This window comes from Peromyscus eremicus, chromosome 15 (genome assembly GCF_949786415.1).
Source record: "Peromyscus eremicus chromosome 15, PerEre_H2_v1, whole genome shotgun sequence".
Taxonomy (NCBI): domain Eukaryota; kingdom Metazoa; phylum Chordata; class Mammalia; order Rodentia; family Cricetidae; genus Peromyscus; species Peromyscus eremicus.
Window position 1 is genome coordinate 23498115 of NC_081431.1, and position 13560 is coordinate 23511674.

General features: G+C 45.6%; 1 protein-coding gene across 1 annotated transcript in view; it reads right to left on the reverse strand.

Moving 5' to 3' along the window:
* Positions 1 to 10475: 10475 nt before the first annotated feature.
* The window catches only part of F11r (F11 receptor), a 29348-nt gene continuing 26263 nt past the window's right edge, over positions 10476 to 13560 (reverse strand). The window contains exons 5-10 of the mRNA XM_059280299.1: positions 13221 to 13423; positions 12963 to 13065; positions 12720 to 12827; positions 12358 to 12370; positions 12046 to 12097; positions 10476 to 11921 (exon numbers count right to left, since the gene is read on the reverse strand). Of these exons, the coding sequence (XP_059136282.1) occupies positions 11886 to 11921; positions 12046 to 12097; positions 12358 to 12370; positions 12720 to 12827; positions 12963 to 13065; positions 13221 to 13423 (515 nt within the window). The 3' untranslated portion in view covers positions 10476 to 11885. The remainder of the gene's footprint in view (positions 11922 to 12045; positions 12098 to 12357; positions 12371 to 12719; positions 12828 to 12962; positions 13066 to 13220; positions 13424 to 13560) is intronic.

The following is a 13560-nucleotide window of genomic DNA, read 5'->3' on the forward strand; positions in this document are numbered from 1 at the left end:
AAGTCTGTGGGTCAATGACAGAAGGAGCAGAAGGGAAGGGTCTCGTGTTTCCAGCAGGTCTTGAAGCCTCTGATGGTTGACGTGGGAATGAGTCACCATGCTTGTGGTCAGCTGGGTCCTGGAGGCTGCCTCCCTCAGGACAGGATGTCCTAGGAGTCTATCTCTGAGGAGTCTTGAAGGAACAGCTTGGTGGGGCCAGCCCCCAGGCCTGGGCTACTGAGTGAAACACTGTCTCAAGAAAAAAGTAAGATAAAAGAAAAGAGGTGGGGAGGGGCAGGAGGGAGAGGAAACGTTTCTAATCTGTTTGTAGAGATTTTTCCCTGTCACGTTTTACAGTTGTTGTATTTCATTCGTTGTGCTTTATTAAACCAATATTCTGTGTCTTCAATGTTTTAAAATAGTTTCTAGCATGTGCAATTATGCTGCAATCAAATACTTTTGTGAATACGTATATTCATATTGTTAGAGATATATCCTCAGGGTAAACGGCATGGGGTGCCAGGTCACAGGCTGAATGCATATGTAGATTTGCTAAGATATTGCCAAACTGCTCTCTACCAGAGTTATACATTTTTGTGTTCCTTCCAAAACTCTGTGCAAGTGCTTGTTTCTCATAACCGTGCCAATTGGGTCTGCTGTCGAGCTTCTGAGTCCCTGCCAATCAGATAGGCCAGGCTATTTTTAATTCTTCATGCAAACTTATCCCCAGCAAATCCTGCAGGTAACGAACATCAGTTTGGAAGTGCCATGCCAGGACGGTCTGGCGCCACCTGGCGGCAGCATATTCATTGCCGGAATGAGCTCTGGGCCTTTGCCCTAGACTTTCACTTAAGCGCTCCATTTCTTACCCCTTCTTCCCTAAACAAAAGATAAATAAAGGATCCCCGCATTAAAACTTAGCTTCCCTCTCGTGTTGTAGTGTGCACCGTGCCCCAAATTTGAAGAAATTGCAAATAATTGGGCATTCAAAACAACAAACATCACTGGCATGAAAGTGATATCAAGGGTGGAGATGTGACTCAGTACTTGCTAGCATGCCTGAAGCCCTCGCTTGGGTCCCTGGCACTTCGTCAATCCAGTATGGTGGCACATTCCTGTAATCCCAGCACTCAGAAGGTGGAGTAAGGAGGAACAGCAGATAGAAGCCAGCCTTGGTTACAGAGAGAGTTGGAAACTAGCCTGACATACACCAGACCCTATCCGAACAAGCAAACAAGTAATATCAGATATACAGAAACTTTTATCCCAACGACTATAGAAATAAAAACTGAAACAGAGTATCAGCGTTCACACAAAGCTCTAATTGGAAGGGAGGAATCAAGGGAAAGAGGGGATGGGACTGATTGCAAAAGATTCAGGCTGTGGACAGAAACGAACAGTACTTTTATAGGTTGTTGGAGTGGTCTGAGGTCTGGAAGTTTTTCTTAGTCATAAGGATGGTATTTTTAATAGTTAGCTGGGTGTGGTGGTGCATGCCTATTATCCCAGCAGTCCCAGGCAAGTGAGAGATACTGGCTCAAAAAAAAAATTCTATTTATGAAGCACACCTTTAATGCTAGCACTCAGGAGGCAGGAACGGGCAGATCTCTGTGAGTTCGAAGTCAGCCTGGTTTACAGAGGGAGTTCCGGGGCAGTCAGAAGTACACAGTGAGACCAAAATAAATAAATAGATAGATAGATAGATAGATAAATAAATAAATAAACAGTAAAAACAAGCAAAATCCCTATTCATGGTTTAATTTGATTTTCCCATGTAAGATACAGACCCTTGCAAATACCATGGAAACATCCTGCACTTGGGTTTTTTCCTCTGGAGATAAGGAATCAAGTACATTCCACACATTGTTGGCAAGGAAGGAAAGACATACTTGGTGACTAACAGGCTGTGGATTAAGGCCAGGTGAACCAGTGTCTCTTGCCTTCTTGATGGTCCTCATTTCTATACTGGATCTTATCCCAAAGTGCCTAGGGTCTTTATTTCCACGTCATGGGGCTCATCCAACAAAAGAAGCTCTTGTCAGGTGCAGTGGTCCACACCAGTAATCCCAGCTGGAGTACATGGCAAGATAGCAAGTCTCTTTTTTTGTTGTTTTGTTTTTCAAGACAGCGTTTCTCTGTGTAGCCCTGGCTGTCCTAGAACTCACTCTGTAGACCAAGTTGGCTTCTAATTCAGATATCCGCATACCTCTGCCTCCTGAGTGATGGAATTAAAGGCAGGAAGATTCTTTTTTAACAAGGGAATTTTTTTAAAAAAAGACACAGTGTGTGTGTGTGTGTGTGTGTGTGTGTGTGTGTGTGTGTGTCTAAGTTCCTGGCAGAGAAAAGTGAACCGGCCTTTAGTACAGAAGCTGTTGGGTTTATCCTTTTTTTGTTTTGTTTTGTTTTGTTTTGTTTTGTTTTTCGAGACAGGGTTTCTCTGTGTAGCTTTGTGCCTTTCCTGGAACTCACTTGGTAGCCCAGGCTGGCCTCGAACTCACAGAGATCCGCCTGGCTCTGCCTCCCAAGTGCTGGGATTAAAGGCGTGCGCCGCCGCCGCCGCCGCCGCCGCCGCCGCCGCCACCACCACCACCACCACCCGGCTGGGTTTATCCTTTTACCAACTCCATTTCAGTCTCACCTGCTCTTTATACTTCTGCCCATGGAGCCTATAAAACATCAGGAGACATTGAAAGTTGCCCTGATTAAAGTCATTGCTCGCTCTCTCTCTCTCTCTCTCTCTCTCTCTCTCTCTCTCTCTCTCTCTCTATCTCTCTCTCTCTCTCTCTCTCTCTCACACACACACACACACACACACACACACACACACACACACACACACACTCAGAGAGAGAGAGAGAGTGAAAGGAAAATAGAAGGGGGACTATTTGGGTAGAGGAAACAGACCTATGGGAGTGAGACAAGACAGAGCGGGGCTGCTGATCACTACACACTCTACATACAAAGGTGTCAAGAACCCATTAGAATATATCATTGGTATACGCAATAAAAACAACATAATATGAGAGGACAGCCTAGGGACCATTCCTCTGCAGAGGGCTGGAGTTCTCAGCACCTGCCGCCACCACAGGCCAGATTCTTCTCCCTTCCACCACAACGTTTTCTCATATTTATTGAATATGGCAAAGGGCAAAATGATAATAATTAAGTCTTAAAACCTGAATTGATCATATATTTTCAAATCTAGAATGACAATACTTTATTTCATAAAAACAAAAATGTATCCCAAAGGACTGAGAAAAAAATTGTTACCAATATTTGCCCCCAAACTGTGGTCCCTTTTTCCTCTTGAGAGTCATGGAGTCAATAAGACTGAATGCCAAAGGAGACTTTTATTGGCCAAGAACAGAAGGGATAAACTCAAAAGTCAAGCTCTTAAACTTTAGGGACTAGGAAGATTTGGTAATGTTAGATTTTTAAAAACGATTTATTTTTCCAGGCAATGGTGATACACGCCTTTAATCCCAGCACTCAGGAGGCAGTCAGGTGGATCTCTGTGAGTTTGAGGCCAGCCTGGGCTACATACAGATCGAGTTCCAGGAAGGGCACCAAAACTACACAGAGAAACCCTGTCTTGAAAAACCAAAAATAAAAATTCAAGATCATCTTTAGCTACGGTGAATTAAAAGCCAGCTTGAGATACATGAGAGACTATCTTAATCTACCCCTTCAAAAATAAAAAGGGGCCGGGCGGTGGTAGCGCACGCCTTTAATCCCAGCACTCGGGAGGCAGAGCCAGGCGGATCTCTGTGAGTTCGAGGCCAGCCTGGGCTACCAAGTGAGTTCCAGGAAAGGCGCAAAGCTACACAGAGAAACCTTGTCTCGAAAAACCAAAAAAAAAAATAAAAATAAAAAAATAAAAAAATAAAAAGGGGGGAGTATGGGCTAATAAAGGGGAGTCATAATTGTATATCTTCAGGTAGTAGGTGGAGCTCCCCCCTCTTTGCTTTGCTTTTATAGTTCTTCCTGTTGTTGTCAAGGCAACTGTCAGTTATCAGCGCTAGGAGGGTTCATCATTTATCGTGCAGATAGTAGCATTTTTTTTTCAGATTTATTTATTTATTGTGTATACAGCATGTATGACTGCATGCCAGAAGAGGGCACCAGATCTCGTTACAGATGGTTGTCAGCCACCATGTGGTTGCTGGGAATTGAACTCAGGACCTCTGGAAGAGCAGTCAGTGCTCTTAACCTCTTTTTTTTTTTAAGATTTATTTATTTATTATGTATACAGCATGTATGACTGCAGGCCAGAAGAGGGCACCAGATCTCATTACAGATGGCTGTGAGCCACCATGTGGTTGCTGGGAATTGAACTCAGGACCTCTGAAAGAGCAATCAGTGCTCTTAACCTCTGAGCCATCTCTCCAGCCCCGCTCTTAACCTCTGAGCCATCTCTCCAGCCCCTGCAGCATTTTTTAAAAAAGGATTGATTTATTTAGTATGTATACGGGTTCTGCATGCATGCGTATCTGCACGCCAGAAGAGGGCACCAGATCTCATTACAGATGGCTATGAGCCACCATGTGGTTGCTGGAAATTGAACTCAGGACCTCTGGAAGAACAGCCAGTGCTCTTAACCTCAGAGGCTTCTCTCCAGCCCCAGACAACAGCGTCTTGAGGTCAGAGGCTCTCTGGCAGTCAGTCTGGCAGCCATCTTTGTTGGGGAATAATCTTTTTTTTTTTTTTTTTTTTTTTTTTTTGGTTTTTCGAGACAGGGTTTCTCTGTGTAGCTTTGCGCCTTTCCTGGAACTCACTTGGTAGCCCAGGCTGGCCTCGAACTCACAGAGATCCGCCTGGCTCTGCCTCCCGAGTGCTGGGATTAAAGGCGTGCGCCACCACCACCCGGCGGAATAATCTTTTTGTACACTGTGAAGATGTGTCTTTACCAAGGTGCCTTCTGATTGGCTTAATAAAGAGCTAAATGGGTAATAGTTAGGCAGGAAGAGGTTAGACAGGACCTTCATGCAGAGAGAGAGGAAGAGGATATGAATCTAGGCCTGAGAGAGACACCAGAGGACATAGAGAGGAAACAAGAGGTACAAGATGAAAGAGAGGTAATAAGCCATGAAGCAAAATAGAGATTAATATAGATGGGTTCGTTTAAGTTATAAGAGCTAGTGGGACAAGCCTAAGCTATAGGCTGAGCTTTCGTAATGAATAGTAAGTTTCTTTTTTGTGAGCTAGCGGCCCAAAGAAAAATCTGTCAACATATGCTAGATTAAACAAGTTTCTGCTAGCCACCTAAAGAGAAAACCACTGTCTACGAGACTCAGCAAGGTTACCAATGCAGTGCTCAATGTAATTGGCTTTATAAGGCTAAGAGTATGACCCAGTGACAGAGCAGGTGCTTAACATAGGAGAGATTTCACACACACACACACACACACACACACACACACACAGAGTTTCCATGTAAAGTAATGACACTGTGGTAGATTGACTAAGAATAGCACTACACAAGGGCTAGAGAGCTGGCTCAGAGGTTAAGAGCACTGGCTGTTCTTCCAGAGGTCCTGAGTTCGATTCCCAGCACCACATGATGGTTTATAACCATCTGTAATGAAATCTGGTGCCCTCTTCTGGCCTGCAGGGATGCAGGCAGAATAATGTATGCATAATAAATAAATATATATATAAAAAGAATAGCACCACACACAATAATTTATTTGAATGCTTAGTCATCAGGGAGTGGCACTATTTGAAAAGGATCAGGAGGTGTGGCTTTGTTAGAGGAAGTGTGTCACTGGGGGTGGGCTTTAAGGTTTCAAAAGTCCCTATCAGGCCCAGACTCTCTACCTACACATCAGGAAGATCAGGATGTAAACTTTTAGCTACTGCTCTAGTGCCTGCCTGCATGCTGCCATGCTCCCTGCCATGATAATGGATTAAGTCTCTGAAATTGTAAGCAAGCCCCCAATTAAATGCTTTCTTTCATAGGCGTTCCTTGTTCACAGCAATAGAACAGTGACTAAGGCAGACATGAAACAAAATAGGGAAATAAACTGGACATGATGGCTCATAGTTGTAACCTCAGCACTTGGAAGGCTGATGGAGGAGGATTAGAGGGAGTTTGAGGCCAACCTGAGCTAGAGTAAGTCTGTTTAAAAAAAAAAAAAGACAAAGAGGGCTGGTGAGCCTGTCACATAATCATGCCTCCAGCACCCACGTAAAAGCTAGGCTCTGTGGCACCCATCTGTAACTCCAGTGCATGGGGGCAGAGATAGGTGGATCCCTGGGGCTCATTGGCCAGCCAGTCTAGTCAAATTGGTGAGTTCTAGGTTCAGTGAGAGGTGGAGAGCTACTGAGGAAGACGCTGATCTCTGGCCTCCACATGCACGCACTCATACATGCACGCACTCATACATGCACGCACACACTGCACGTACATCATACAAAAGCAGAAGATAGATACCTTTCGCTCTGGCTCCCGTTTTCCAGTGAATGAATTTACAAGAGACACAAGACACTAAAGCTACCATGTTTATTACAAACTCTCATCCATGAATGACTAATGACCAAAAGGACCACTGTGGAGAAAAACACTCATAGGGTGAGTAGACCATTATGCCAACCTTTATTTCTTAGGCAGGCTTTACTTTTATTATTATTGTTGTTATTTTAGACAAGGTCTCGTGTAGCCTAGGCTGATCTCAAACTCACTGCAGCTGAAAACGACCTTCAATTCCTAATCCTCCTGCCTCTGTACAGGGATGGGCCACAACTGGCTGCTCTTTGTTCTTAAGGTATTAGTGATTGAACCAAGGATCTTGAGCTTGTCAGACAAGTGCTCTTCCAGCTGGGCTATATCCCCAGCCCTTTATTTTCTTAAAGTCTCTCCTAGTCTCCTGACTTACAGGCTCATTTATATTAATTCTTAGGGGAAGGAACAATGGGTGTTTTTGATCTTTACCAAAAAGCCTTCTTCTAGATACTCATGTTTCCACTCAGGGTTGGAGATACAACGGAGTGTGCACTTGGGCAAGTTCCTTGGCTTTTCTGTGCCTGTTAAATGGGGTTAGTAATAACACCTTGTAATTCATGTTTGAAAAAAGGTTCTATTAGGCACGGTAGTGGATGCCTTTAGTCCCAGCACTCAGGAGTTAAGAGGCGAGGGAATGCTACAAGTTCAAGGCCAGATTGGTTTACAGGGAAAGTTCCAGGCCTTGTCAGGGTGATACAGGGAGATCTTGTGTGTGTGTGTGTGTGTGTGTGTGTGTGTGTGTGTACATGCTCACACGAGCAGCACACTTGAAAGGTTGCAGGGAGGTGGGAAGATGGCGGCTCCGAAGAGCACTCACTGCTCTTGCACTGGGGTTAATTCCCGCAGCTCACAACCATCTGTAACTTCAGTTCCAGAGGATGACACCCTGTTCTGGCTTTCATGGGCACTAGGCACACACATAGACATATGCAAAGTTCTTATCTACATAAAATAAACATGAATTAAGAAAGTCAATTCCACTTCATACTGGATTTCCACAGCCAAAGCCAGAGAAGGGGTAATAAATATACTGGAGAAGCTTAAGAATTTAAAGAGCTCTTTATAAATACTGTGCTGGCTACATTTATGTCAACTTGACATAATAAACTATAGCCATCTGAGAGGAGGAAACCTCAACTGAGAAAATTCCTCCATTAGATCAGGCTGTGGATCAAACCGTAGAGCATTTTCTTATTTAGTGATTGACTGTGGGTGGTGCCACCCCTGGGCTGGTGACCCTGGGAACACAGCAATAGCAACAGCTCCGCGCCATGCCATGCAGCTGGTGGGGACAGGACTCAACCAGGAGCCACCAGGGACTCTAGCCTAGGGCCAGGATACAGCAACAGCTCCGCTCCATGCCATGTGGCTGTGTTGGGGGGAGGGGGGAGGGCAGGACTCAACTAGGAGTGAGTACAGGATGGTGATATGGGGGCAGGGCAGAATGAGTCACGTGCACAGGAGACAGAGTTGAAGAGGTGAGGAATAGGCTGATGCAGATGTCCTACTGCCACCCGTGGCCAGATGTCTGGGTCTAGCCGCCTGCCAACAGCCAGGACTTGGTCAGTGACCCTGATGAAGGCAGAGGATAGGGCTGTGCAGAGTTGGCCCCACCCCTGACCCGCTGAAGCACTCAGGAGAGAGGGCCCTACACCTCCCCTGGACAGCACAACAGAGCTGACCCTGTTCACAGAGGTATAGGCAAGATGGCCCTGAAGGCGTGAGAATAGGGGAGGTGTGCCCTTCTCATCTGCCATGTGGTAGCATGGGTAAAGGAAAGATGCCCTCCTCCCCTCATCCTTCACCACCTGCAGCAGGTGGAGGAAGACCTGACCCCAAGCCCTCACCACCTGCAACACTTGGGAGTCCTCAGCCTTGCCTGGGCAGCACAGGAGAGTTGACCCTGTCCACAGGAACATGGGTGAGCTAGGCCTGGGGGCGTGAAACCCCCAACCTCGTCTTGCCCTACTACCTGCAGCTGGCAAGGGAGCAGACCCCTTTACCAAAGCAACACTTGGGAAAACAGGCCCTGTACCTCTCCTGGGCAGCACAATAGAGCCAACCCTGTTGGTGGAAGTGTGGATGAGCCAGCCCGTCCTGACTTCCTTCAATGATGAACAGTGATACGGAAGTCTAAGACAAATAAACCCTTTCCTCCCCAACTTGCTTTAGGCCATGGTGTTTTACCAGTGCAATAGAAACTCTAAGTTGATTCCTTTTATTTATTTTTGTGTGTACCTGTGTGCACACCAGTATACATGTGTAAGTCAGAGGACAACTTGCAGGAGTCACCTCTCTCCTATCGTCTAGATCATCAAACGCAGGTCATCAGGTTTTGTGGCAAGTGCCTTTACCCACTGAGTCACCTCTCCAATCCTTAAAGAGCATTTCTGAAGATAAAAATTATGCTAGAGAAGGCTAAAGGTTAAGAGCACTGGCTGCTCTTCCAGAGGTCCTGAGTTCAATTCCCAGCAACCACATGGTGGCTCAGAACCATCTGTAATGAGATCCAGTTCCCTCTTCTGGCCTGCAGGCAGAACACTGTATACATAATACATATATCTTTATAAAAATAGATTCAATAATCTACCCTCTAAAAAAATTATGCTTTTTCCTCTTTTAATCATTTTGTTAAACTGTCACCCCATTCACAACAGACTGTTTTCTTCCACTTTTTCAACCATGGGCCTTAATCTACAGATCCTGTCAAAAACAGACACAGCCATGTTGGTCAGTTTGAGGTACCTAAAGTGCAGCATGGTTATGAGACACATTCATTCTTCCTTTCTCTCTGTAGAAGCTGAAATCCAGCCTCACACAAGCACTACGTACGCAAGGACTCTACTCCTGAACTACTCTTAGATAATGTCCAATCTTTTAAAGTGACTGGGACAATCAGAACACAATATTGTGCATGGCAAACCATACCTTGACAAAAAAAGTGGGGGGGCGGTGGGGGATGGGGGGAGACAAATGCATCCTTAACATTCTATTGTTTTATACCAGATCAGAGTTAAGTACCTATCTCATGGAAACAATATCCATGGGATTGGCCCATCTCCCATTCCCAAATATTTAATATGGCAGAAATTTCTAGATCATTCTCATTCAAGCACAAGACTGAAAAAAGCTAAATTAAAATGTATCTACTTTTAAAATGTAGCTATTAGAGATGGCTCAGCAGCTAAAGGCACTTGCTGCTCCTTCTATAGGACCTCAGTCAAGTTCCCAGCACCCACGGTGCCTCTAACTCAAGGTCAAGGGGAATCCAATGCCCTCATTTAGCCTCCTTGGCACCTGCATATACCCACACACATATACATAATTTAAAATTAAAAACTAATGTTCCCAAGAGACAACAGACACCCCTAATTTCAAATAACAAGACTACCATGAAAATTTTAGATATTCAAGTCACTTTTGGAATCCCAATTATTTTTCTTAATTGCATCTGTCTTTCATTTTTATTATTTTTTTTCTTTGTTTTGAAAAAAGGTCTCAAGTAGCCCAGACTGGCCTCAAACTTGCTGTTTAGCTGAGGATGACCTTGAACTTCTGATCCTCCTGCCTCTGCCTCTCAAAGGCTAGGATCACAAGTGTGCACAACCCCACCTGATTTTATGCAGTGTTGGGGATCCAGCCCAGGGCTTCAGGCATGCTAGACAAGCACTTACTAACTTAGCTTTATCTCCAGTCCAGGAGTCCCAATTCTTTTAGTGCTGAACTTCAGGATTTAAACAAAATCAATGTGAAAAATAGACATTTATTACCAAGATTAGTTTTGACATTGTAAAATGAAAGTAGATAAGGAATTTCCAAGGGATGCTGTAACCTGGAGAGGTGAACTCCAAAACTGTTCACTTGATTCATACTCATCAAAAGCCCCTGGGGGAGTTATCTATCTCAAAGGGTAAAGGGGCAATGAATCTACCTTTACCCTCCCCCCATCCTATCCCCAACCATGACAACAAACTGAAACATACTTGAAATCGTCTTATGTTTACTGAACTATTTCAAATCTTTCTTTTATTGTTCAATTGGATCTTATTTCCTCTGGAAAACTCTTTATTGGTGGAAGACCCTTAAGTGAGTGCTTAAGTTTCCAAAGGCTCAAAGGAAAGAAAGCAATGACCACCAGACCTTTCTTGCTAATTCCTGCTGTCTCAAACATTACAGTGGTTCTTCAAATGATCAGAGAACTCCCCTTTAGAAGCCTTAGGAGTGTCCATTATGCACACCGGACAGGACAGTGGATGGGCACTTTCTTCCTCCACTTGACCAAATGGCCAAGCAGAACCCACCCACTTCCTCCCAGCACAGCCCCAGCTTCACCCCAGCAGTAGGCAGCCATGGGACTCCGTTCTGATGTCCTGAAGTGTTGCCTGAGCTAAGAAAATAGTCCTGGGGCCAGCCACAGGTTGATGGGAAACAGAACTTTCAGGTATTTTCCTGTTTATACAAAGGAGCCCAGAGTCCCTTGAAGATCTCATTCCCCTACTTACAACAAAAACAAGTTTGACAAACCAAATTTTTATTTCCAGCAACATCTGTCTAATATAAACAAACAGAAACACAACCTTGCCAAAAAGCTAGGAAGCCCTTCTGTATAAGAACCACTCAGTACATCTCTCTCTCTCTCTCTCTCTCTCTCACACACACACACACACACACACACACACACACAGCCCAGCCCACCAAAGAGCCAAGACTATAATGCACGCCATCTCCACAGCCCACACACATTTTACAAGGGTCTGTGCAGTTGTTCCAGCCAAGGGAAGAGTGACTGACAGCTACTAGTCCCAGCCTTTTCTTTAGATCAGTAGTTTAAATCTTTCTTACTCCAAGTCTCTTGGGAGATTACTAAGCTCTCCCTCCTCGTACAGACATGGTGTCAGTTTGCTTGTATCCAGGAGAATCCCAGTGGCACATTTTGTGGGGATAGAAGGCTCCAGAGACCAAAGAGCTGAGGTCACCACCAAACATTTCAGCCCCTCCTTTCTCCAGTCCCTACTCTAGAGCAGCTGGCACCCATCCTCATCAGGAAAGGAGAAAGCTAGTGAATTGGGCTTTAAGTCCTTATTCAAAGGCCATTACAGCCAAGTACTAGTTTCAGGTTCCTGTCAGTCCAGTCATTTTGGCTGTCTAGTCTAGGACTCTTGTCCCATTCCCATAAGAATGGGAAATGAAACTTTGTAACTAGTCTCAGGCCACCCAGTGGTGGTGGGCAGGAAAGAGGAGGGAGAAATAGCTGATGTTATTGAAATCATATCCTAGCTAAAGTAAAAGCAAGGGGTCCTGTGGGACCTAGAAGACATTGAAGGCATCCTGTGCAGCTACAGCCAGCGGGGGCTGGAACCTGTAGCACCTGAGTAAGGCAAGAGAACAGATGAGCTGCAGCAGGTCACACCAGGAATGATGAGGTCTGTTTGAATTCCCCCTAGGGAAAAAAAAAACAAAACATCCAGTCGACTCCAGTCTCATTTTGCTCATCAACACACAAACAGGCTAGAAACTTCTACTTGATGGGGAAAGCCTCTCCTCCTCTGGGCAGGCACACTCACCTCACTTCGAGCACTCGGTTGGCTGTAAATCACCTTTTTACCTGGTGCAGTCCTGAGGGAAAACCAGAAATGGGGAGACACTTAGGCCCCAGCAATTAATGGATCCTTGCCAGTATCAGGGGCCAATATGTAAAACTTTGCAGAAAAACTGAGTGCAAGGTGTCGGCAGGAGACAGGAACAGAAGTCCAGGTGTCATACCCTCCAAAACCACTGCTTCCACATTACTCCCCCTTCCCCACTCCCGGGGCTCAGCTCCAAACCACACACATCCATGTTTTCATGAGAGAACCCTGGGACAGCACCATGCTCACCCTTTCTTTGCTCCTGAAAAAGAAAAGAGACCGAGACCATGATTACTATCAGAATAGAATACAGTACGGCAGGGAATTAGGAGGAAGTAGCATGTGGTTTTTGACATGAGCTAGATCAAGTTATTCATGCTCTTTAGGAAAATGGTACCAGCACATGGAGCATGGTTATCAGGGTCCATATTCAGATGGCACCCACAAACCATGCAAGGACAAAGACCTTCTAGCTGGGTACAGTAGCACTGGCTACTGTGCTCAGCACTTAGAAGGCTGAGGCAGGAGGATCACTATGAGTGGGAGGGCAAAGTTTCAGGCCAGCCTAGGCTATCACAAACAAACAAGCTTCTAGAGGGAGAAATACTTACTTTCAAAGTATCCTCGGCTATAAGCAAACCAGACGCCAAAAATCAAGACTCCAAGGAGAATCAATGTTACCAGGACAGCGGCCACGATGCCCCCCACATTCAGCTCCACTGTGAGACACAAATGAGACGTCAGGCACCTTGATAAGCAGCTGTGGTGCTGACAATACTGTCGACAACCACGTGAAAATCAGCCTCTGATCACACCCAGCTCCACTCCCAGGCCGCAGCCACACTCTTACTCACCAGCATCCACGTGTACAGCCTCTGACCTCATGGCCGTCCCAAACCCATTCTGAGCTTGACAGTAGTATTCACCACTATCGAAGGCTGTCACGGGATCAAAGATCTGGAGGGAAGAGAATGAACGGGCTTCTTGCTTGAATAAGTCAAGCACCTAACCTGTTGTTAGTCCTCGGACCCTGTTAGCCCCGATGCTTCTTCCTTCCCACTCTCGGGGGTTCCACGACTGCCCCCCTACCGTTCACCTCCCCGCTTTCATACCAGGTCCCCTGACTTTGGATCAACGGTGTAGGAAGAATTGATGAAGGCACGGGTTTTCTTGGCATCTGTAAGCATGTCTATCCCATCCCTGAACCAGGAATACTCAGAAGGCGGGGAACCGTCTTGTTCTGAGCAGGTCAGTACTGCCCTGTTCCCAATGGTGAGAGAGGAGGGGATATTGACCGTCGGCTTGGATGGAGGCACTAGGGAGAGAGGAAAGAAAAAGGTGCTGAACACAAGGGCAGAAGAGTTACGATGAGTGTAACAATGAGGTAACAAACTAGATGACACTCTCAACCAATCAGCTGGAGGTGCCACCTGTATGCCCTTAGTTCCCACG